We start from the raw sequence: 25716 nt of genomic DNA on the forward strand, positions 1-25716 counted from the left end.
CGCACCCTTCTACAACAGCTATTTTGGATTCATTCTGTGTAGAAAAAAATGTTTCAAACACGTACAAGTAAAAGGAATGGCAGTTAACTGTTGGTTCCCTTGTACACGTGTATTGTAGATGTAACACAGGTCCTGCGTGTCGAAAACATCCCTTACGGAGTTACGGGTGACAAACACATGGAGTGTCTGCGGCACGCTGGGTAAACAAACGTGTCAGCAAACACGTTTGTCAAGCACTTAATGCCGACTCAAGGGTGGAGGCAACAAAGCCTGATTTCCCTGGTGTTTCTGCAGAATGTTGCTTGTAGAGTTCACTGCACCTGTGGTTCCTGTTACTCTGCTCTAAGATTGGTTGAGGATTTCTCTCTCGTGAATGTACACACACTGTCAGATATGACGGATTTGTCTTGTAGTTTCAAAGGGATTGGCAACTATAAAATGTCCTCTTTGTTTACCAGTTTGAGGTCTCATAGAATAATCTGGGAGACAATTTGCTATTTATAAAGCCTTCGCACCTGTAGCACTGTAAAGCAAATTACAACTAACTGCTCTGAAATCAAATCAGATTGTTACCTCGGGTACCCTTTTTATGAAGTTTTCTCTCTTACATTTTGTATCTCTATTATCAAAAATGGGTTTCCAGGTAGACAGGAACATACCAGGTAATTGCTGCCAGACAATGTGAGGGCTTAGTGCACATTTTTTCTGTTAATAGGAAAAGAATATGGAACTGAAACACAACATTAAATTTTCACAAAAATAATGAACTTGAGTGTACTTGTGCTTGCAAAACCACGCTTTTGAGAGCTTCTGTTACAGTAATAGAACTCACAAAAAATAGGAAAGTAAATAAGAAAGACCATTTATTCCAGAAGGACCCTTCAACTAGATTCCTTTCAGAAGGAGTTCCCAGGTGAGCATCTGTCCTTTGACATGGTCTTCTGGAGCATGTCAAGGATGGCTGAGAGGAAAATCCAGTATTTACCTGCGGGTTAAGAAAGGATCTCACCTTAAGTAGCACACCTGGGTCTCAAGACGCCTCCAAAGGAAATGACAGAACAGTTCAGATACACATTACATCACCGGGCCAGGATCAGAAGTAATCCTGCAACCTTTCATCTTTGTTATGTAGACGTGCAGGTCATGGTTTTGCAGCTACATGTAATAACATTGTTTCATACTTCCGACCTTTTGGTGGGTGATTTGTAGAATGAAAAATCTGGAAAAACTGGAAACAGCACCCAATATTTTGTTACTAATTAAACTATTTTTTCTTCCTTGCATATAATACAAGTTGAATAGAATGTGCCAGACGAAAAATGAAATGCTGACAAAAACAGTTTTCATCACATGCATTTCATCTACGTGTACTGGAATATCTACTGTGACAGTTACATCTCTGTGAAAATTGGCTGTTTGAATCTATTACCGTATCTGCAACATTCAGTGCAAAACTGGACAGGCATATATACAAGGACCAGGCATAAGGGAAACACACATGTATGCATGTGGCAAGCCTTTATTATAGTGTAATGAGGAAGATTCCAGGTCATATCCTGTGAGAGGCATTGGTGCATTCTGATGCCATAAATCACTGTGTTTTGAGCATACACAGGGGAAAATAGAATGGGCTCTGATGGGCAAAAACATTCTTATCATTGAGAAACAGAAACACGTTCTCTAAATGGCCCTAATTAATGGCAAAGGGCTGAAAACAAATCACCCACTCACGCAACTGCATCAGATTTCTTCTTATTTGTTTCCAGTTATGTGTCCCTTGTGTCAGGATTATGCGTTGTGCTTACACACTTCTGTAATAAGAACAATTTGTGAAGCAGCTCCTAATGAAAATTGAGCTGTAGGTGGTTGAATGCTGGGGACAGAGATGGATAGCATGTTCGCTAATAGAACAGGCATTTTGATCCAACCAGTGGACATCAAATTGGGCTGTAATGACATGTTACCCTGTGTGATGAAATTTGTTGTACACGTAGAGAGAAAAGTTTTCAACAGTTTGCTGTCTGGCTGACACCTGTCAGCCATGGTAATGACTTCTTTGATGTCTGCCATGCATAGTGTATAAGAATGAAGTAAACAGGGGGATTAGGATCAAAAGGAAGAGCCTGTGACGTTGCTATTCATTCGTTTCTCCACAAATGCGAGCATTCCACATGTGCCATGACCCCTAGCAAGACCTCCATTTGGCATAACCCAGTTTTGAGGTAAATCTGCCATAATGCTGCAGATCTGTTCTTTTCCACCTAATTACTCAGATTTGAAATCCTCTTACTGGATGCCCAGTTGCTACAAACTTCTAAACATCCTGCCGGCTCCGCTGGCTTTGTTTACGTTCTCCATGGCAACCTTTGTTGGAGGGTAATTGGGGCAGTTGACCTCGACCCTGGAAAAGTTTTGGGTGCTATGGCGACCTCATTCCTCCATGTACGCTTGTTATTCTGCAAAATTGAATTGTATTAGACTAAGTCATCTTTTATTTTCTTGGTCTAGAGCACAACCCATCCAAAGTGTTGCAAAGTTTTAAGCATAATCAAACTTTACACTGTAGGACTGAAGGCAAAATCCTCTGTTGCTTTGCTTTCTACTTCTGGTAGCGTAACTATTTACTCTGCCTTCTGGAGAAATCTGACAAGGTCATCTCTAACAGTGAAATTAAGTTGGTTGCTATCAGCTGTGCCATCATTTATGAACATCAAAAGCCTATTTACATAATCCACATGTTTGTACATCTGTGGTTAATGATGTAAGAGGCTGATAAGTTGACTTCTTGTCAACATTAAGAAGAAAACTCTTCTCTTTATTGATTATTTTGACAACATTTTTTCATCTCACATAATTAAAGCATGTTAATTATAGGTTCAGAGTAGATTATTGCAGAAAAACAGATGCCTCCTCAGATAAGCGAGGCAGTAATTTCTCACCAGACATCAGTCTGGGTTCATTAGACTGGGTGTGTCATTAAGGCTTTGCTACCATAGTTACCTAATCAAATGTCACATCTTCAAAGTAGGGTGACACTCTCAAGGGGAAGCTCATCAGTTTTCAGCTATTGTTAAAATTCATATAACGTTATTGTAGTTAACTGAAATGTTCTTGGCATTCATTACAGCCAATGTATCCTCCCTTGGATGGTTAAGATTGTACATCTTCAGTATATCTGTGCCTACATACTAGAGTAGAGAGTTTGAATCAGTAATATCAGCAAGTTGATTACTATTATGGTAAATTTTTGATCTTGCATGCCCTCAAGATCCAAGGAGAGTTGTCAACTTACATGTAGCTGTATGTCTGTGATTTGTTTCACACATAAATTTGCTTCTCTGTGGCAATTTACTTTCACAATAAGCACTTTACATTGGAGCCTTTGTTGTGCATTAGTAACCCTGTCGTAATCTACAGTCTCTTAAACCTTTAAGGAATTTTCCATTATCTGCATTAAGACTGTTGAACTGAGCTGCACATGTAATGTAAAGCTCTTAAGAAGGTGAGGCATTATGGCAGAGGGCAAAAGGGCAGACACTTGGAGCAGGCACACTGATACACATCCAAGCCATTACACTCTTGTCATGCAGCTATCTGGACACATTTGGAAGATGAAAATCATCTCTGGCAACATGTTACAAGAAAGTGGCAGTTTCTCATATGTACTTTTTTTTAGATGAAAAAAATTGCACATTGGATACAGTGAGAGATGTAGTGTGGTATTATTCCAGCAAGAGTAGGCTAGGTCACACTGCAGAGTTTTGTACAGAAAATAAAACTTGTTGATCAATTAAATAGTCTATTTTCAGACTGAGGTCAGGTTTTCCCCATGTAAGTAAAAAGTTGCTCCATCAGCAAAATATACACTTGTAAGTATTAAATACTGTATCATCAAATATTGTTGAATGTTTGCTCTTCTTCTGTTGTTGTAAATTCATAGTGCTATGATGGTTCACCAGAACTCTAAGCAGATTTAACAATACTTACGAAAACAATCAACAAGTTTGTTTGTTACGACTCAGAGCCATTGTTGTTCCTTAAGGTTGACAGTTTGCAAGGTGTGTTCAGCGGACCTGACGTGTATGTAGCAGCCGGGAAGGAAAACTTCAAGCCCATGAATGGCCCCATAGCCTACGCCCCCCACCCACCCAACAAGCCACCCCGGGACAGAGAGAGCAGGGCCACACGAGACACGGACAAGAGAAGCCCACTGAAGCCCACCGAGCCCAAGAAATCAAGTGAGTGCTGCTTTCATTGTCTTGCATAGTATGCTGATGCATTCTTCTAGACGTATATACTATGCATTTTCTTTAAGTAAATTATATAAACATGATGGAAAATTTGGAAATGTGCTATTTTTGTGTTTGCCAGTTCATGCCTGGGACATTTTGTTGGAAAGAGCTGTTTATTTCAGGATTGATCAGTGCTGGGTTATAGCTTGGAACAATGATAACAGACAGCAGTATACTGGTATAGCATTTAATTTAGATGAAAGTGGCAAAAGTACAGATAAACTCAAAAGTTTCCATTGAATTCAATTATTTTCCAATGACTTTTCCAACTCTCGCAACCATATAATCAGCACCAAGGACAGAACTTCCACTCTGTTGATCACATTTCATATTTTTAAAGGAGTGTGATTATATCTGAACCAGTAGTTTGTCTTACTTTATAAGACCCAGGCCTGAATGCACAGAAGAGGAATGGGAAATGAAATGATTAAACCAAATCTGTTTTTGATTGAGGTTCCCCAAAATATATCCGGAGAAGTCAAAGTTGGTCACTATTTCTCTTCTCATGATTATCAGTTGGCTTGCTTAGAAAATCTTTATCCAAAGCATTGAAATGCTGTTATCCATTTTGGGAGCATCAAATCATCCTTGTTATACATGGTAGCAACAGTCACAGGCATCAATCATTGCTGCTTTGCTCCAGGAGTGTTGCCAAGTTAGATTGAATCATACATGATTAACACCTACAGCTGCCTTTATATACATATCTACATCTACGTGTAGGCTCTAGGGTAGATGCTGGGCTGACAGCTTGCTAGTGCTAATGAGTGTGCACTATCATCAAATGTATCTCTTATCGACATACATTTCCCTGTGGTATGACCTCATTTAGGTTGCATATAGTGCATCAAATGTTATCTATCCCAATGCACCTGTATTACAGACAAGTTTTTTCCCTTTAGATTAGCAGTATGAAAGTGTTTCACAGCTTGAAACAGCTTCTATTCCAGGTACACATCAGCATATGGGACTAAAACTCCCCCAGAATGTTTGACAGCTCAGTGTTACTTCTTTTCTTTTGGTGAAATTTGTTATATCCACATTATCCTTGCAGCCATTTTGGTTAAAATTTGCTGCTATTATGCTGACACAGACAAACCATTTCTGTGGAGGTCAGATATGGAGTTTATCCTGTACTGTACATGTATTACAAATATCAGTGATACCTTCTGACAGTTTGATCTGGCCCAGAAAAACAAACCACGTCTGTGCTTGTCATGATTTCTGCAAATTTCATCCTACATGGCGGCGGGGATAACAGAGCAGCAGCAGGCCACGGGAGCGTAGTCCGCACTGCCAGGCTGCCGTGCAAAGTCCCGGATTCAAAGGAAGCCCCTGCCGGAACAATTAGACACAAAGTCCTTCAAAGCCAGGGTGATCTGGCAGATGGGAACATGGAGACTGTTAATAGAAGTCTAGTTGTGAAACGTAATGAGTGTGTTAGTTATAGCATGCCAAGCAGGCCACAAGAGGTTACTGTTGGATTTGTAGTGGCAGGGAATGGAAGGTCACACGTAGGAGAGAGTGCTGATAGACTGCACGATAGTAGAGGTACTTCTGTGTCTCAGAGTAGTAGAAGCACCATGGAAAATGCCCACAGTAGTAAGGGCAATATTCAAAAGAACTCACGTGGAGCAGCAATAAAGAAAATACCATCCCAGCCCTTGACTAATAGCAAAGAGGATGGAGACGAAAGCTTAGAGACTGAAGTCTTTGCATCTGTGGATGGTGATAACAGCAACACTGCTGCAACTGCTGCAGAAAGTGCACACTCCAACTATAATGGTAGAACTCGTAATGGCACTTGGGAGAGCAGTGAACAAGTGAGTGATATCAACGATGGCATACATGACAGTAAGCCTGAAACACAAGATGATGTCCAAATGGGAGATGAAGCTGAAAGCATACAAAATACCCCATCCTCTAGGGTCCATGGCTCACGACAATCTCAGTCTAAGAGTCTGTACAGAGAGGATGTCAGGTCCAGCAGGGATTCTAGTGAGAGACTTGCAAGTAAGGAAGACATTGCCCCACGTTCCCCTCACTCTATTGAAGGCGACAGAGATGATGAAACCGTGGTGAGGTCAACAGTTGAAGGTACTGCAGTGGAAGGTGCTGTAGGCAGTGTAGAAAAGGTGGGGAATGGCAGTGTGGCCGGGAAAGGACGTACCATGGGAGGCAGTGACACAGGGATCCAGCAGCGAGTGATGGGAACATCAGAAGTGTCTCCTGAGGCTGACAGCCTACAGAAGTCTGAAGGGATTAGGAGGAACATGGCTCAGAACAAGCAAGAACAGGGTCGGAAGCAGCAGCAAAAGAAGAAAGCATCGGTGCCGGCGCCAAAGAGGGGGCAGCTGCCCAAGGTCAATGGCACTCAGAACGAAAGCCATCAAGTGGATTCCAGGCTTGTACGGAGACATGAGACAGGCAGCCTACACTTACCTGACCTAAAAAGTAACAAAAGAAACAACGGTATGAGGCACACAAGGGAGAGGGAGATGCAGAGAAGTACTCAACCTGCGAGGAGGACTAGGGTAGATGGCAGAGAACTACCTTCAGTGGCAGCACCAGATGTGCAACATGCAGAACTGGAGGACATTTTAACCAATGAGTCTACCGTTCCAAAAAACGTGCAGGGTGGGATGGGAGGGAAAAGTGAGAACCGAGAGGTGTCACAGAAACAGCAGCTCCAGCAGAGGAAGAAGAAGATCCGCATAGATGACACTTTCCCTCACATCCCACTCTGGGTTCTGTGTATTGTCCAGAAATATTTCTCCATGTATCGACGTCAGCATGAGAAGGTCATGAAGATTCAAGTAGTTGTGGAAGAGTTAGAAAAGCATGGCAAGAGGGGGACAGTTCCACGTAGTGTTAAGGTCGTATTGTCCAAGCCAACTGTATCGTCTGAAGATAAGCAAGTAGTAGAGAAACATTGGTCAGAAGTAAGGGAGGCTTGCGAGGGGTGGTGCCTGTCCACGGTGCTGAATGCAAGAAAGCAGGAACACAAACGTCTAATGGAGGGACTTGAGAGCATCAAGCGAGAGTTTGACCAAGAGCTAACACAGGTGATTTCTGATAAAGGTAGCAACTACCAGTTAGAAGGAGAAGATAACAGGGACCTTCAGTTAGATTCACATCACCTGGATCATTTCTATGAGCAAGCCAAGATCATGTTCATTCGGATGATCCAGAAAGTCACAGGAGTTGCTGGAGGAAGTACCAACTTCCAGCAAGCTGCCCTTCCAACAAAAACACTACGTCTTAGGCTAGGCAAAGAAAAGAAGAAGAAAAAGTCCATGTCTGACTACCAAGAGCTGTACAAGATCCACAGTTACGAAATCGACACGGAGTTACAGCACAAGAGGCTTGGACCTGGAGGGATGCTGGAGATGAGTAATTCTACAACCCTTGACAGCACTCCTAGACGACAAAGGCTAAGACGACAAACACCGTTTAGGAGACTTAGGCGACGCTAGTTGTCATGTTGGCTCAGATTTGATTTTTATAGGAAAGAGGCATTTTTTACAGATTGAGCAAAAGGACAGTCTTCTGTACTATACAGAAATTAACAAATACTCAATTGTGCCAGGTTACCTGTGTTAGATTATTACTTTGCATGCTGAATGTGTTTTTAACTTGTTGTGCCAACACCATGAATGACAAGTGCTCATATGTGAATGTTTTAGTGAGTCACCTTCGGGCAGAACAAGGTAATGTTACAGATTAGGCAATCCAGGAAAGGTTGAATGGCACAACAGTTCAGACATGGTAGTGGAAAGTGCATTGCTGTGCCTGAGGCGGTAATTATCGTAGCGCAGAGAAGGTAATCTCCTTACCACACTGGCAATGTTGTAGTCAGATACCATGCTGAGTTAATGGTCTGCCTCTTATATTTATAGCTGCTTATTTCGATGAAGCACGACTGTATTTCTGTGCAGGTGTCACATTTTGTACATTAACAGCAATTTTGTTGGCCACAAGGCAACCTCTGATGAAGCCTGAGGCCATAGCCTGTTTAACAAGTTTTCCATAATGAAATAAGGTCAACGGGTAAAGAAAAGGTTTGATTGTGATCTTTCTTACCTGGAATATTCCAACCTTTAATATCATACGAAACATTAGGTAATTCAAAGCGTGTGTTGCTTTCATGACAATTTGATTTTAATAACTTTTGCATTCCACAATGAAAAACACAACATTCTTTACATTCAACTTTTCTTAACATTACATGAAACAAGTAACAGTAGTTTTGCTGGTTGATAGATGTAACTTGAAGTGGCATCAAATTATAGGTGATAGCCTAGGATCTATTTACATGCCATTAGATTTTCTTTTCAACATAAAAGACACAAAATTAGCTATAGTTACTAAAATAAGATTTCCATTGATTAATAAATAATTATGCTACCTACATGTAAATTAGTTTGAGCCTATTCAAATTATGTAACTGCTATATTTTGAGTATTTAAGTTAGAAAAACATAGACTAGTTTTAATTGATATTGTCTTAAGAACCTATATACTAGTACTCTGACATGACATATGAATACCTAACAGTATACTTTTTACTGTAGTAATTCATGAAAATTGGGCTGTATGCTTTTTAACATGTATCTATCAGCAAGACTTGACTGCATGTAGCCGCCATTTGATGGTGTTTTGAATAGTGAAGGTACATGTATTGACTGTGCAGATTTCATGCGCTGTACCAGCAGAGATAGTTGATGTTCGATAAGGCTAAGTTATTTGTTCACTGTTACTTCTAACCTATTACGCTGACATATCAGTAGATGGAGTACACTGTATACAGAATAAGATGATAAGATAGTACTGAACAGGTGTATTGTAGAGCTTACTTACACTGAGTAGATATGACTAAATTAAGTTGAGTGTGTTCTGTGTTGAGCAATAAAGTCTTTATGTGCCAGTTAGTAACAATTTGTCATTTGCTCATTTTCCAGACTTCCATTTCATAACAAATTATCTGATATGACAATGCACCCGTTGGTGCATAGAATGTGGTTGACCGCATGTCAGGTGTGAATGTAGTACGTGCAAAGCACATTGAGCAAGCTGGTGATCTATACCCTTGTCAGCCTCAGGTGCTACCTTGTAAATTCTCAAGTGCAAATGTGTTGTACAGAGACATCAGACTCTCATATATCTGCCTACACGTATGTGGTATATATCCAGTGATCCCCTCAGGGCACACCAGAAGGATGACGTACACAGATACTTCACTTGCAGTTATGATGACCGTTGTAAAAATAGGGTTGATGGAAGGTTTCCTTCATTTCCGTTAGCAATGTAAGATGAAGGCTGAGGTTGAAAGGCTGTATCAACGCCCTTGCCTCTGTACAGCTGGCCATGGCATGAAAAACAAGCTGCCACTTCGGCCTGTCTACATCCATCTATGGGTGTTTTAATTTCCTGTCCTGTCAAAGGGGTTGAGAATCCATTGACGTCAATACCAGCTGTTGGCATTTCCTTCAATGTATCCATGATAATGCCTGCAGTACTTTCACCAGGGAGGAGATAAAAGCCTCGCCCAGATCAATCTTCAGTGGATCCTGTTTATTACTTACAAAAGGTGGAAATCAGTGTTATTCAGGTGATCGGCAACCTGGAAATGTCAGTTAGGTTTCTTTGAAAAATAATCCATCACTGTTTTAGAGATTTGCAGTCTTTTTTTTTTAATTACAATGTTTTATGATAATTTATTCTTATGGCTTCAATATCTTGAATGTGAAAAGGTCTCCAAATGATGATACTTTTGTCAAGATAAATAATGATAAACAAGCAAATTGGTAGATGACATCAAATCTGATAAAGTATTCTAGAAATATCTGACAGAAGTCTTTTTAGGAGTAGAGTTTTTTGTGAAACCTAAATCACAACATGAAAATATTTCAGTGTGTGAGTTCTGTTATGTGTCAAGAAAAAGCAGACAATATAAATTTTCAATGACAATGTTTATGTAATATGTAATTAATGATAACAGCTCCAAACCAACATCCTTCTCTAATATATTGCACCAACTGAAATAAATCATTGAAATGAGCTAACACCATAATCAAACTGTACTCAGTTCAGAGGAGATCCATAAAGAGGAAAATAGTTAAAAGGAAATGTAATAATTGCAGTGTAGAATCATCCCATAAATATATAGCTTCCATTTTAATGTCTGTCGCTGATAACACAAGCCCCCTTGCAACACTCTGTCATCCTGCTTATTTTCTGAATAACTGTAACAGTTACATGTACATGTTAGAGGGTCATCATAATCATCATGGCTTATACATGTAGCTGTAGCACTCCAACCAAGGGGTTAACTGCACAAAAATGATTGATGTGTACTTTCAAACCGAACCCGTCACTCAAGACCAGTCAGTTACAGGATACTCTGGATAATTAGCTTGCTCATAAGGAAGGTGAACAGAAATACATGAATTTGAGGTACATACATGCAGATTAGAGGCATTGATGCAGATTCTAGGCAAGTGCCGTACAGAAAACCTAGCTTTGTCCCTGCATGATTCATACTGCAAAAAGCTAATAAGAACTGTCAAGTACTGACTCCAAACTTATCAATCATACGCTCAAGTTCCTGTGAACTGACAAACCATACTAATATCCTACTCAGTTTCTGCACTTATCTTGAAAGAAACCGAAGGACTTATTTCAAAAATTGAAGAGCAAAACTGCTTTTTGAAGAGTATAGTGGGTGAATGAAAATTCACAGTGAGTGCTCTCAGCTTTAAAAGTGTTACTTTGATTTCACAAAAGTACACATTTGTCAAGAATTCTCAGTCATACAGGGCACTCCATCAGTTTGTAAGAGTAGCAGTTTCTGATGTGACCTTAACAGTTACAGTAGTCACTGTAGTGCCATGTTGATATATGATGCAGTGTAATCAGGAATCTCTGCATCCTCCCATTTCACAGAGCCGATGGTCTTCTCTAAAGTCAGATTCGTTTAGTTCCACCTTTTACTGTATATAAAGGTATAGTGTTCGGCACTTGTGAGGACACAAGAAGTTTGAAGAGGCTCGTCACTGCAAACTCTTCAAAAGTCATCCCCTCTTCTAGATCTAGTGGTGTTGCTGGCATTGTTGTGGCCACAGCCAATTGAGCTCTGTAGTCCTGGGATCTGCACACTTCTCTCTTTGTTGTCCCTCTGCAGCAGGCCTAACAAATGAGAAAAACAAACTTGTTGAGTCTTTCAATGGGATTGAACTTGTGTTGCCATTCCCATGGCAACTGTGTGAGATGCTGCAGTTGTACAGTTAAGACTACTTATATTTTGGTAGATCTCTCACATATGACCACAGAAGGATTTGAATGTGTATTGTTTGAACCAGAGATGGCATGTATTTTGTTGGGAAGAGATAGATCATACTGTTAGCGGCTAGTATCCAGCCATAGTCCCTACAATTGTAAACAGACTGTTGTCCATTGAGTAGCAAAGCTTAATGAAAAGAATTAATACAGAGTGTCAGCATACTTAAAAAAGTGTATACTAGTACTATCAAAAATATCCATCATTATTGACCCTTATTTTGATAACTAGACATCAGACTATATGTTGCACCTAAGGTCTGTAAAACTTCACCTAGTCAGGTCCCTTTTCCTACATGTACTTAGCTAGCCTGTGTTATCACACCTGTAACATGTTGCCCCACTTCCCCCCTTCCTTGGCTAGTTGATGGCTGGCAACGTGAAAACACAGCGGCGGTGCAGCCTCTCCAGGAAGACAAGGCACCCCTTTCAGGTATCAAATCTGACCAGGGAGTCCACAAAGGCATTGGACTGCCATTTCAGCACCAAGGAAAGAGAAAAACCCAAAAGAAGAGAAACAAAAAGAAAGCCTCAGGGTTAAGAGACATTGTGTACCACAATCCATTGGAGACCAAAGTAACACTTTGGCTACTTGAGGAGAATCAATTTGGGAAGAGTAATCTGGAAGGTTGGCTACAACCAGAAAACACTACCTCAGAGGCTTGTTTTGAACTACAAAAGAGCAGCCTACAAGATTGTTCTGAACAGAAAATGGGTAATCAGAAAGATCTGCCTCAAGGAAAGAGTAAGCATGAAAGTTATATGAAACATGACAAAAAGGGTCAAAAAGATCCTTTGGAACAAAGTATCCAGAAAGGCAATGTGGAAGATAAAAAATGGAAACCAAAAGGTCGATTGGAACAACTCCCGAAGGAGGAGGAAATGGCCTTTGATTTGGACGGTAGAACCCCAAGTCTGCTCATGTCAGTCAAGTCAGAGGATTTAAAAAAACCTGAAGATTACCTCGACCACATTTCACCTAAATCGACAGATCTATCGGAATCTGCCAATAAGGAGTTTGACATTGTATTGGATAAAGGTGAACTCTTTCAGGAGTTTGTTTACAGTGACACATTTGAGGACAGCGGGAGTGAAGTGTTTGAAGATATTCAGCTCTCAGAGAGAAGCTGCACTGTGTATGATGTTGAGTTAGCTGCAGTGCAGCAATGTCCATCTAGTGGTTTATATGGCTCAATGCAAAACATGGAAAACCAAAAACCTGAAAATGTCAATATGTCAGGTGGTGAGGATGAAGGCTGGCAGTGGCTTACAGATGTGGCATCCTTTTATTTTGACCATGCCTTGGCAAAGAAAGCCCCCGAAGTCCAGAACAAAAATCTTCTCCACACACAAAAATATACCAAGAAAGAGAAACAGTTCTTCCTTTCTAGACATCCTTGGAAGTAACTCAGTCTTAATCTCATGTCACTTGGAGATGAATTAATTGAGCACTTTGGACATACATGAAATGCCTACTAAATATTAATTATATTTAACACCTTGTTGTTACTTTTTCAAATTTGATGCCACCATCTCTAAATTAAAAGGAACACTGTCATTGACAGACACTGATGAGAGGTAATGAATATGCGCAATGAAAGCTTTAGGGAGGATGAAAGTGTTAAGAGAGGATGAAACTACATCAAAAAGCTAAGAGAATAATTTATGGCAACTTCAAAAGAACTCTAACTAAAAGGAGACTACCTCATAAAGCTAAGAGAATAATTCATTGTGACTTCAAAAGAACTGTTAGTGACTTGCGTCGACACTGACTTATCAACGCTTGACTTCTCCAAGTCATTAGAACAGCTAGCTCATTAACTGTATCAAGTGAAGGCAGAAATCGTATTTTCATGCACCTGCCTTGTTTAAAGACTTTCCAGACAGGATGCGATGTCCAAAATAGACTTTGCTAGATCATATGATTTGACTGACCAAGCAGGAGGGATGGAAACAAAAAGAAAGTGACAGAAGTTGGTGGCTATAGAAATCCTTGTGGACACCTGGTCAGAAGCAGATACATGTGCCTCAGGGACAGCTGCTTGGGGTCATGACGGACACTTTGACTGGACTGTGGACAGGACCTGATGACATGAACTGTATGACTGGACAGACCCAGACTGGTTGTCTTATTGTGAGATCACAGAGTCTAGACTACAACAACATAAGACTGGACTGGACCAAAATGGACTGGTCCTGTACAAGGACAGGTTAAGTGACTGGAGACTGAACCTCATGGACTGAATGACTGTATATGAGCAGACTGAACAGACCTGGACTGTACTGCAACATACTTTACTGTGCCAGACTGTACTGTTACTGAGACCTAGACTGTTCTAAGACTTCTATTTTCTTTCCTTATGATGTCCAGGTATTAAATACCACAAAGATGAATTGCACATTCCAACTATTGACACATCTTACCTGAAATTCACTGAAACAATTCGAAGAGAACACAACTTACTAAAATTAGATTGTTCTCTTACTGAAATCTTTTGACCACATGGTATTTTATACCTGGACATTAAAAGACTGACCTGTCACAAAGACTGAATGATGTTCTACAGACCATATGTGCACATTGTACCATAGGTTCACTCAATTACTCTTCAGCTATTATAGTTTTTCAGATTTATACTTATAAAATTCAGTTTGTTTTCATAATCTTTATCACTCAGGTATAAACAGGTTAGATTTGCATTTTGTTGTGTTAGAAATTATATAAAATGGAAGTCACAATGTTTTCTATTACCTCAAATTTCTACCAAATTTTTAAATCAAGGCCCCTAGATTATAGGCAGAGTATTAAATAGAAATTTGACAATTCCAATTGGAAGCATATGAATAGGCAAAGGCTTGCAATTGTAGACTTGATTGAAAGCTTCACATCGGACAGGCAACAAAGACTCATTTAGCTCTGTATGTTGCATGTAGCAAGATCTATGTATATGTTGAGTTCAACATGCAATGCTAGCATTCATCTGACAAAGAATTATTTCTCCATCACTGATGAAGAATGACGTTGGACTGATTAGATATATCAGATCCGTATGGAACGGCTGTTCCTGACAAGAAAAATACTACTTGCATCTCCCAGACTAACCATTCATTCAAACTTAAAAGCCTCTGTTAGACCAAGCCGGTTCAGAGTTTTAGAGATCATAGATATCTATCACTTTGAGATGAAACAATTTGCTTTAAACCAGATGAAGTGAGTACAAAGCTGTTACAGTAACAAATTTGCAAAGTAGCACAAAGCAAGCAAACCTCAAATGAACATACTCACTTTTTGATGTGAAGAAGAGAATAAAACTGAACTTAAAGATGAAAAGTTATTAACTAAGTCAGGAACAAGGATACAATTTTCCAATAGTAAATTCTTTGAGAAAGGGTATCACAGATTGTTATGATGTCAAGCTCTTTCTACCTCAGGTATCAAATATACTAGATGAATGGGGACAGTCCTATGTTCTGACACCTGTGTTCCAAGATCCTTACCACTAGGTTCTGACATAGGATTAGGGTTGTCAGAACATACATCCAGGTTGGGCTGTTGGAACATAGGGGTGGATCCAGATGAATTATGTACACTAAATACTCAACCCCTGTAAAGAGGATGAGTAATGATGATTATAATCTACCTCAGATATTGAAGACAAATTTCCTTATGAGATCTAGAGCAGATTTAAAAAACAGTATGCGGATTCCTTAGGATACATTGCTAAACAGAGGTTCTCCTAGTCGGTAGACTTTGAAGTAACCAGCTTGAACATCAAGGGCACATTCCAACCTTCAAAAAGTATAACACCACTTAATTGCATGGATGAGTTACAAACAACTTAATAAAAATCTAAACCATTAAAAATTGGCCATAGAGGAGGTAATAGGATGCTTAGGATTTTGCGAAACTGACATAAGCAGGATTTCAGTAAGAACATTAGCCAATTAGCCAATACCATCTTAAGCAAGTCCATCTTTGAAAATAGTTGTTTTTGATATATATATATATTGCAAGACTTGTGCGTGCAAATAAATGCTATTGCGCATGGCATATTGTGGGTCATCTGTATAACTGTATAACTTACCTTTTTCTACTTCACACAAAATGTATCAGATAGGGACTTCAGATTGAATGATGTCTGCTTTGAAGATAGGCACTAAAAAGAAATAAAAGGAGACTGTCTTACCTGAAAGTGTGTTCTTGGGGGCAGGAAATGTTGCAAGACCACACCCACATCCCTCCCTGTCGCACTGCCAGAGCACAGGTTAGAACAAACTGTGAACACCTGGGCAGAAAGTTTTGCCTCCCATCACAGCCGTTTGTCAGAATGTGAAGGCCAAGTTCATGAGTTTGTCCTGAACGTCCAAACAAGACCCTTGATTTGGGCAGTTCTCCTGTATGGCCTGCTGCCAACCAATGAGAACAGGTTTTAAGTCCTCTTTGGAGATTGAAAGGTGTAAACATATATGGAAGTGTGTGTCATGTGTTCTGTAGTACTTACACTGAGGACCACTACTTATTATTTGTAACAGTCAGGGGGACACAAGAGGCTTGTTTACTGAGATGTTTGTAGTTACAGTCAGCCTACGTCAAACAGCTTGGTCGGTACAATAGATTTGCTTTGATGCTTACTGAAGGGCCAATATGACCTTAAAGGATTTAGGTTTGATTTTGACTCTTGATGCTTCACACACTCACCATGTCATGCATTACTGAACTTGTCCTTAGGTAGGCAACATGAAGAGATCAGACTAGCTTTTCAGGAGAGCTGATGCAGAAGTGAACAATGTTCTTCAAACTGCAAATAAATCAATCTGTCACCATCTATTCATTGGCTGCTCTTGATATGAAGTGTTGGAAGTCTCAGGTTTCATCAGACGCCATCTAGATCTAATGTCCTTCACCTTAGTAAGTCCAGGGTTAAGGTTGTCAAACTTCAGTAACACGGTCACAACACACACCTATTTACTTTGATTTTTTTAAATACATGAGTGAGAATCATATGAATTATTACATGTAGATTTAGGCAACCTTTTAGAAAGATTTTTAATTGCAGTACAGAAGTACACATTGAAATGTTTTGGACAAACAATTCTATAGCCCACTGCATAGATATAGCTAAAACACTACTAGCATTAAGAAAGATAGACATGCAATCATGTACTTATCAAACTATTGAAAGGTTATTACACAACTTGTACAATTTACAATCCAATCTTTTTAAGTTTTCTGATTTAGTACTTATACCATGTAGTGTATGATATCTTGTAAAAAATAGTTTTCTCTTGAAATCATAATCTTGTTTTTGCAGGTGCCATTGCTATTCCATGACAAGATTTCTGATGTAGAAAATGGTTTGGGATTCCCATTACTAAAACATGTGATACCCTTTGTGTGTTCCTGCAGAGGGTCGTTTCCGAGTCTGGGTCCACACCGGAGACTATCCCAACTCTGGTACTGATGCTCACGTCACCCTGACAGTCTACGGGGACAGGGGCAACTCCGGACCGCTCTCACTGGGAGGAGGGGATGGCATGCTGTTTGAAAGGGGGAATGAGGATGAGTTCACTGTAAGTGCCTTCATCATAATGCAGCTGTGTGATTTGTGTAAAGTTTTTACACGACAATACTTTTAAAATCATAGGTAACACTGTAAGTACACTGCTGGTTTTACTGACATTGGAAACTCATCAGTTTTTGTTTCTGTTTTGTACCTGCAGTTGTCTGCAGGCAATGTTGGGGAAGTCTACAAAGTTAGAATAGGGCACGATGACAGTGGAGCCTCCCCTGCATGGTACTGTAGAGAGGTAAGTGTTGCCAGTATCTTTATACTGTTAGTACCAGTCTATACTCTGTCATACTTCTTATTGACATTAACTGTTACAGTAGTAACCATTTCTTTTGCTAAGCCATGGTTTTTAATATCATACTTGAACTTTATGCACTCAGAAAAGTCATGTAAAGAAGTTTTGATAGGGTTGCCCCATATCTTTAGCCATTCACATTACCGGTATACTCAGTCCGTGCTGATGCTGTTGTGTCTGCTGTACAGATCCACATGGAGGATGTAAACACCAAGGAGCAGTTCCAGTTCCCGGTGGAGCGGTGGATGGCTCGGGATGAGGATGATGGGGAGGTGTGCCGGGAGCTGCCGGTCTACAGGGACGGCGAGCCTCTACTCCCCAGTAAGTCCACAACTCAGCTGTCTGTTAGACATAATCTGGTTCTATGTGCCACAGCTCTCTGACAATGTAGGTTTAAATTTAGCGGGACTATAGTTTCGAAGAGATGTGGTCAGGTCCAGGACTAGTCCGGGACCAGAGGACCTGCTGGGCCACTTATGTCCCCGACTCCCAGGACCACCTCAGACCGATTTGTGTCAGACAGGACTAGTCCCAACCTCTGGGACCTGCTGGGACCATCTCAGACTAGTCCGGACTAGTTCACCACTAGGCTAAGCACTTTTTTACAGAGGCAAACATGCATTTCCTCATTAATACTGATGTATATCAAAGGATGATCATGCTCTTTGATCAATACACAATCATTAAGATAACAAAAGTTCTGTAAATTGGTAGTATTAGGCATCAACATCTGTTGTTGTGAGCCAAATGGTCAGACTTTGGAAATGACAAACTCATTGACAATGCTTTTACAGTCTTGAAGTACCAGTGTGCGGTCTACACTGGTGATGTGTGGAATGCTGGGACAGACGCCAATGTGTACATCACAGTCTATGGTGAGAGAGGAGACACTGGCCCCAGACTGCTGCACAAAGGGAAGAAGGCTATTCTCTTTGAGAAAGGACAGGTGGGATTATGTGACATGTTATTAAGAACCCTCCCCCCCTCCCCCGGTATCTGGTAATATTCCACTGCTATGAATATGCTGCTTTTGAAGAGAATGAATAAGATGGCCTCAACTTATGAGTATTACTTTCATGTGATTGTTAACAGTTGTTTGAATCATGAATTAATGATGTTTTATTATCCTGACTATGTCAATGCTCTAGAAATATAATTAATTGGGGTGTGGTATTGAAATCATGTTATTCTAAACTTGAAGTTCATGCCTCACTGACTTCTTTGAAAAGCCTTTCATATTAGATCCTGGAGATCCTTATTCTTAGGACGTCATTTACTCCAGCCATTTGGTGTTGTCGTGTTAGCTGTCCTTGAAACTTTATCCATTGAACTAGAGAAGAACACAAATTAGATTATTAATAAAGAATGGAAAAGAGCAGCTGGGAAGTAAGTGACATGTGACTACAGAGGTCTTTGTGACCAAATTGTGTGATTTTCACCATGTTTTATCATATTATATGATGTCTGTTACGTAACACAGTATTATTTCCCTGTTGTCCCAGGTGGATGTGTTCTATGTGGAAGCAGTTCACCTGGGGAACATCAAGAAGGTCATCATCGGCCATGATGGAACAGGATTAGGTAAATATGTCAGCTGTATCAAAAACAACATTGTCTTAACTTCCATCAGATCCTTATATGTTATGGATATGAGAAAGACAGTATAAATTGAGACTGAACTTACATCATGTTGCACAAACCTAATATATAAGATGCCATCTATTATTTCTGGTGCTCTGAGTTCATTTTTTGTAGTGATTTTTTAAATTTATTTTTGCTGAAAAGAATAGTCTAAGCAAGGAGGTTAAACCTCCTTGGTCTAAGATTGCATAATCCATTTTGTATGCAATGTCTCCATGTTTAATGCCCCCCCCCCTCCTCAGGTGCAGGCTGGTTCCTGGACAAAGTAGTGATGAAGGAGTCCAAGGGAGCATCACGAGAATTTGTTTTCCCTTGTGAAAGGTAAAACTGTTATACCACTCTATCTAAGGATCAAACAGTTCTATCACACATACTTTTTAAAGCTCATTTCTAGCATTGCATGGGCATACATGTAAAGATGCCTTTTTAGCTGCACTGAATGTGACTAGGATGAGTGTTAAGAACTTGCTAGTTATGTGGAACTGTGCTTTCCTGTTTGATCAGTTCAGAGGAGTACTTCTGTGAGTATCATAACAATCCCAGCCACTCACACTCCCTAAACCGTTTTGTGACCAACAGGTGGCTAGATGAAGGAGAGGATGATGGGAAGATTGTGCGAGAACTCATGGTAGAGGACCAGCCAATGACGCGTGAGTATCTAACCTATCCCATGGTCCCACAGAGGCAGTTCAATGTTCAAATAACTTGAAGTAATTTCATTCATTTTGTGTGTGACACATTTGCATGAAATTAGTTTAAGTTATCTGTGTATTGAATTGTAGTTACAGTGTAAGAGTGTCTGAGAAAAGTGCCACATTAGCTCACACCTTCAACCCATGCACTCTAACTCTGTACAACAAGTAGGAAGATAACTTGTTCTAGTAGGCCATTTTTTACCTCATGATGTTGCCATGTTCAATGAAACTCACTGCCACAGAAATTTGCAGTCCAATATGTCATACGGAAATTAGAACAATGTCAGGGCATCCTTCCCATAATATGTCAGAGTCGTTTGAAGCAATTATGCGTAATGTGTGTTATACAATTATGCGTATAGACAGACAGACTACATGTCTGCACAGATGTACGTGAGTTGCATTTAGCTTCCATTCTGACCTTTAGTAACCTGAGCTTTATGCCAGAAAGAGACGCCATCTCCAGTATAGATTAAGCCCAACCAAATCCTGACTTAGCCTTTCAGGGTTAAAGTTAGAATAAATTCACTTCCTGCTAAAGAGTGAATATCCCAGCTATTTTTTGCCAAAGTCATTTTCATTATTTACCACATTGGCTTTATCTCCTTGCCAAAGCAAAATATCCCAGTGCTTAGACAAAAGGTTATTCAGGATAAGGGCAGAAAAAACACAGGGTTGAGAGGTGAGCTTCTATGGCTGCATGGCTAATGTTAGATAAGCAGGCTTGTACATTGTGTTGCTGTGGTTTTTTGTTGACAGAGTTTGTGCGGTACGGTGCAGTAAGGGCCATCCTGCTTAAGCAGTCAAAACACAAACAACGTGAGGTTCTTGGAGAAAAAAAAATAGTAGACAAGTTGCACGAATGCTTGGTTTTGTGTAGAATTAGAATGATGAAGCCTTCTCTAGATAGTTATGAGTGTTGCATCATGTGCTGCTGTGCTGAAAGTAGAGGTAGTCTTGGTAACAAAGGTGGAGGCTGGGATCAAGGTTCATACATTTCGGTGTGTAGATCAGGGTATGTACACAACCCAAAATCTCAGAAGAACTGGTTTGAAGAATTGATTTCACATGCTTCAAAATTTCTGAAAATGTTGTTCTACATGTATTTGACAGTTGGAACTTCATTGGCAAAGTCCTGAAATTCTAGGCAGTAGAGAGCATTCAGCATCATTTCTCAAAGTTTGGAATTGATTATTACAATTTTTTCACATTGTACAGACCCTGGTACATGTAGATGTGTGATTGCATATCTCTCAAGTAGATTTAGTGTAGTATTGATTTCTTAGTTTAGACTTAATATACTTCTGGGAGAGTTAAAGAAATCTTTTATGTGGTAGAGAACTGGTAAGAGTGGTAGTTGCAGTAGAGAATGTTTTTCTTCCAAAAGAGCTGTCCTTGGTGCTGAAAGTTATGTGCTTTGTTTCATTAGTTTTTTTTACCTTAATTACAGTGTTTCATGGTGAGGCCAATAGCTTTTAGATTATTCCTAATGTCCACAAGATGATTTGTGCCATACATTAATTTATGTGCCCACAAAGATGATTATGAAGTTAATGTTATCATGGACAAACAAAAGACATATGGAGGTGCTTCATTCTCCATAGTTGCTCTAACTATGATTATGACATACTTTACCTTCTCTTCCTATTCAGGCAACGTCAAGGAGAAAGAGATGGTAAGCTATACATGTAAACGTTTGCTTGCAAAGATTCTTTTAGCAAACATCTCAAACATGTGTTTCTGGTCATGACTAAAAATCAAATTCAACAGCTTTGTCCAAGTTCTCTCAGATATCTGCTTTTCATGATGATCAAAAACTTCACAGCCAACAGCTTTGTCAAAGTTGTCTCAAACATGTGTTTTTCTCACCATGACTACCACACATCATAGTGTTATGCACCTGTTTCTGATCATGACAAGCAGTGCTTAGTTGGTGCTACTGATACACACAGCTCAAAACTTCAGTTAGAATTTGCTTCTCAAATCATCACAAATTTACAATGGTACAGTAATGAATCATGATGAACTTTAACACCCTTCTTACTGATTATCAGTGGGAGCTGGAGAAGTGGAAGTTCCAGAAGGGGAATCACATTGTGCTGTTCTGTAAGGCAACCAATAAGGCTGTACGCATCAAGACTGATGCATCTGTAGATGCCTATGGAGACCCCAGGGATAACTATGGTAAGACTTAATGGTCTTGAGGGATACTTTTTTAATAACTTGAATACTTTGTGAGCATTTTATGTTGGCGAATCTGGTGCTCTTTTGCCGTGTTGCAGTTTATAAGGGATAATATGAAGATGGATACACATAGCTGGTGTGGAAAATGTGCTTCCCTAAGATAAAACCTTGCCAAATCTACACATTTCACAGTATGTCATACCAATTGAACAATTTTGTTTCTAACTTAATGCGCAGGAACATTACTGTTAACAGTAACAACATTTTAAAGGTCATCATTTGTCATATCTCCCATTTATTGAAATGGAGGAACATGAAGCCAGATGAACCACACATTATCACATGTCCTGTATGTTGTATCCAGGTGTGTTTGAGGTTGTGAAGAGAAAGAACAATGTCCGTGTCTTCAGCAGTTTGCCCAACCCAGCGTACCACCTCGCCGTGGACCAGAACAGAGTGCTGGGACAGGTAGGGGACACTCAATCTTTGTCTCTGTGCTCTGATGTAGTTTTTCTCATCACAGAATGGACAGTTGTGGCACATACAATGTAGCTGCATTAAGTCATGATGATTTGATTTTTTTATATGATTTAGAGTTAAAGGGTTTTCTATACATACAGGTAGCTCTTAGTAATGTTGTTTCATTTTGGACCTACTATATTACTTTATATGCCAGTCATACATTTTTCTTCTTTAAATTGAAGAATTCACTCCTTTTGTTTGTATAAACCAAAGCTGCTCTTTGGTGTTCTTACTACAAAAATTAATTTTTTTTTGTCAGCAGCCCATTTTGACTGCTACTTGAAAAGTACTGCATGGGGATTTGAAGCTGAGATATATCTCTGCATGCAAGAGTCACAGTTTTAGTTCAGAACCTTAGACAGACTTTCCTCTGTTGCACTCTTGACTAATATTTTTTTCTTTTCTCACTCCTTATCCTTCACTTCCAAGCTGCTTGAGGACAATCCCTTCGATCCAAATGAAGTCTCCAGCTCTGACTTTGATCACGAATCTCTCATGTCTAAATCTGCTGCCACCTCTCCTGACCCATCTTTCGGTGATTCTTTCATGGTTGAATGTCCTGATGATGATCAGGAGACCCCTACACCTGAAGACACTCCCATCATGATGGACCATAAGGGTCAGCTGCTTGCTGGAGATTTAAAACCTCCTCAACTTTTACGACGAGCAAAATCCCCCGTTCCTCCGGGTGACAGATCATTGCGTCCTGAGTCACCCATGCCACCCGTCCTGTCCCCTCCACCTCTCATTAAATCAGTCCCATTTCCAGTCCCAAAACCACCCCCTAAGCGGACTAGCACAGGAGGGAAGAGCCTTAGACGGTTACAACGGTTTTCTCTGCCAAAACATGAGTCAGCCACCCAGTTACAGGTCCTGTCCTGCCAGGCTAAATCAGACGGGGGAAATCTTCCCAAGGCTCAAAAGCTGAAAACAAGAAGGTGGCAGAATACAGACTCTCACGTGAAGAGCAAGAGGTTTTCAAAGCAGGAGAGTTGGTCAACCAAGTCCACCTCGACTGAGCCTAAGTCTTCTGACTCTGATCTCACTTCCTTCTTGCCTATGCTTCCGGTATGTTAAAACTAATCAGGGATTTTGTTTAATTACTTCAGTGTTGTTTGTTTACTCAAAGCACGTGTGCCCCAAAACTTGTGAGTGAGAAGGACCAGCACAAATGAGACCCAAAGTTAAATCATTTTCAGGTTATATATATTAAAATCTGACCTCAAGGGATGGATAAAAATCAGTCTTTTTTTACCTTACCCAGGTTGAAACAGTCCTTGCACTCTCAAGTACTCTTATCTGTCCTTAGTGCTATCAGGTGTAAGTCTGTCTTGGTGTGACTTATCTGTTACCCAAATAGTGTGAGCATGACAACACTCAGTGACTCATGTTAGAGATGTTATACCAGTACTTGTGCCATGAATATTCCTGTATATGCATGTTGTCAAACTGTATGTATAGGTGTCAAAGTGATGTTCTAGCTGAGTGTGTCCTTTTTCTCGATGTTCTTCTTAATCTTATTGACAAGAACATCTTTGAATATCTAGTCTTGATTTGTTATCAAACTATAAAACTTGAGATATTAACATGCATGGGTTTGCTTTTCAGCTGACATATCTTTCATGTTACTCTTGTACTAGGGCAAGGGAGGAGCGTTCTGTGAGTTCCAGGTCAAAGTTCAAGTGGACCGTTGCATCATGCTGGAGTCTGTGAAGTACCCGAGCCAGCACATGACCTTCATGCCCAACGGGAAAGCTGCTGACACACGGGGCACCAACACTGGCCCTGGACGCCAGTTCTCTGTCTACGTCAAGGTATGGACTATATCCATGTTGTATAATTCATTCATCCATTATAATTGTGCAGTTTCTTTGTTTTAATAGCCTGTGCGGTCCTTACTTACTTGAGCGGGAGAGATACAATGTACAATCCCTGTTTATCCAGTTTATCGTCTGTTGTTCCCTGTAACCGTGAGTTAGACATGCCTGCACTCTGATGCTGGGGCTTGATGGTCGCACGCCATTTGCCTCTGTCCTGTGGTTCTTGGGCGCAGCAGTTAAGATCAAAATCTGGTAATAAGTTGTGTTTTGTTTGTCTTGCAAGGAAAGATTTTGACCCTGCAGTTTTAACTGTTGTCTCCAGGGGGTGTTCCGAGATGATGGTATCATCCGGCTGAACAGCAGTAACAGCCAGTGCTTCGCCATCACGGAGGACGGACAGTGTACGGGCGTCGCCAAGCGCAACCAGGAGGCCAACTTCCGTGTCATCAAGGTCCAGGACGGATGTGTCCGCATGTTTGAGAGCCTGGAATTCCCCAACCGCTACCTGCGCATCAAAGACGGGCAGTGTGATGGCTTTGTGAGTTTTATCTTTTTTTTTTGTTCCATATTTTTATAAAAAAAAATCAACTAACAAACACCATGTTCCCAAGATGTTTCTGCATGTGAATAGATTTACCTAAAAACTGTGCAAATTACAACTTAAAGTTTGTAAATGTTGAGTCAATAGAAAGATCAACAATGAATTAATTGTACTTCATATGGACCATTAGACCATTCTAAAATCACTGCTCACTGATGATATATCATCATCAATTATAGTAAAAGATGAACTTACCGTGTGCATATATGCTCTCTGTCAAGTAAGGTTTGTTCAAAGGAAATCTTTCTATGAATGTGCTTTTCTCTTGATATGTAACAGCTACATGTATCATGATCAAACATTTTGCACATCTGTAGGGTATTGGTGACAGATACTGTCAATTCCAAGTCACGAAGCACCATTCAGAAGGCTACGTGACGCTGGAGTCTATGAAGAGTCGGGGTGTGTATGTGGGGATCCAGGCAGACGGCAAGGCTAGGCCGTGTGTAGACACAGGGGAACCCAACATCAGGTTCTACCCAGAAGTCATTAAATGTAAGTTATGTCATACAATATTATTATCCTTACTTGTCCTTGTAGTCAAATGCAGTTTTCAATTGAAAATTGACTGTAGTTACTACAACTGTACTACTGTAACAGTCAGAGACTGATGGCAATTTTGTTTTCAACTAGAAAAGGGAGCTTTCATTCAAAGAAAGTGTTATTTGCCAGTGTTAAAAATATGCCTGATTGATATTTTGTTTTTCATACAAACTAGACCACATGTGGTTATCCGTAGTTAGTTTTTTATGCAATATT

General features: G+C 40.1%; 1 protein-coding gene across 1 annotated transcript in view; it reads left to right on the top strand.

The window, feature by feature from the left end:
* The window catches only part of LOC109480884 (lipoxygenase homology domain-containing protein 1-like), a 71527-nt gene that overhangs the window by 17243 nt on the left and 28568 nt on the right, over positions 1-25716 (top strand). Inside the window, exons 4-19 of the mRNA XM_019783213.1 lie at positions 4043-4238; positions 17037-17200; positions 17351-17437; positions 17683-17815; positions 18289-18440; positions 18997-19075; positions 19378-19456; positions 19715-19785; positions 20590-20649; positions 21483-21505; positions 21885-22014; positions 22379-22482; positions 22966-23604; positions 24177-24350; positions 24679-24894; positions 25275-25452. Of these exons, the coding sequence (XP_019638772.1) occupies positions 4043-4238; positions 17037-17200; positions 17351-17437; positions 17683-17815; positions 18289-18440; positions 18997-19075; positions 19378-19456; positions 19715-19785; positions 20590-20649; positions 21483-21505; positions 21885-22014; positions 22379-22482; positions 22966-23604; positions 24177-24350; positions 24679-24894; positions 25275-25452 (2485 nt within the window). The remainder of the gene's footprint in view (positions 1-4042; positions 4239-17036; positions 17201-17350; positions 17438-17682; positions 17816-18288; positions 18441-18996; positions 19076-19377; positions 19457-19714; positions 19786-20589; positions 20650-21482; positions 21506-21884; positions 22015-22378; positions 22483-22965; positions 23605-24176; positions 24351-24678; positions 24895-25274; positions 25453-25716) is intronic.

Source organism: Branchiostoma belcheri, unplaced genomic scaffold (assembly GCF_001625305.1).
Source record: "Branchiostoma belcheri isolate BF01 breed outbred unplaced genomic scaffold, Haploidv18h27 scaffold53, whole genome shotgun sequence".
NCBI lineage: Eukaryota > Metazoa > Chordata > Leptocardii > Amphioxiformes > Branchiostomatidae > Branchiostoma > Branchiostoma belcheri.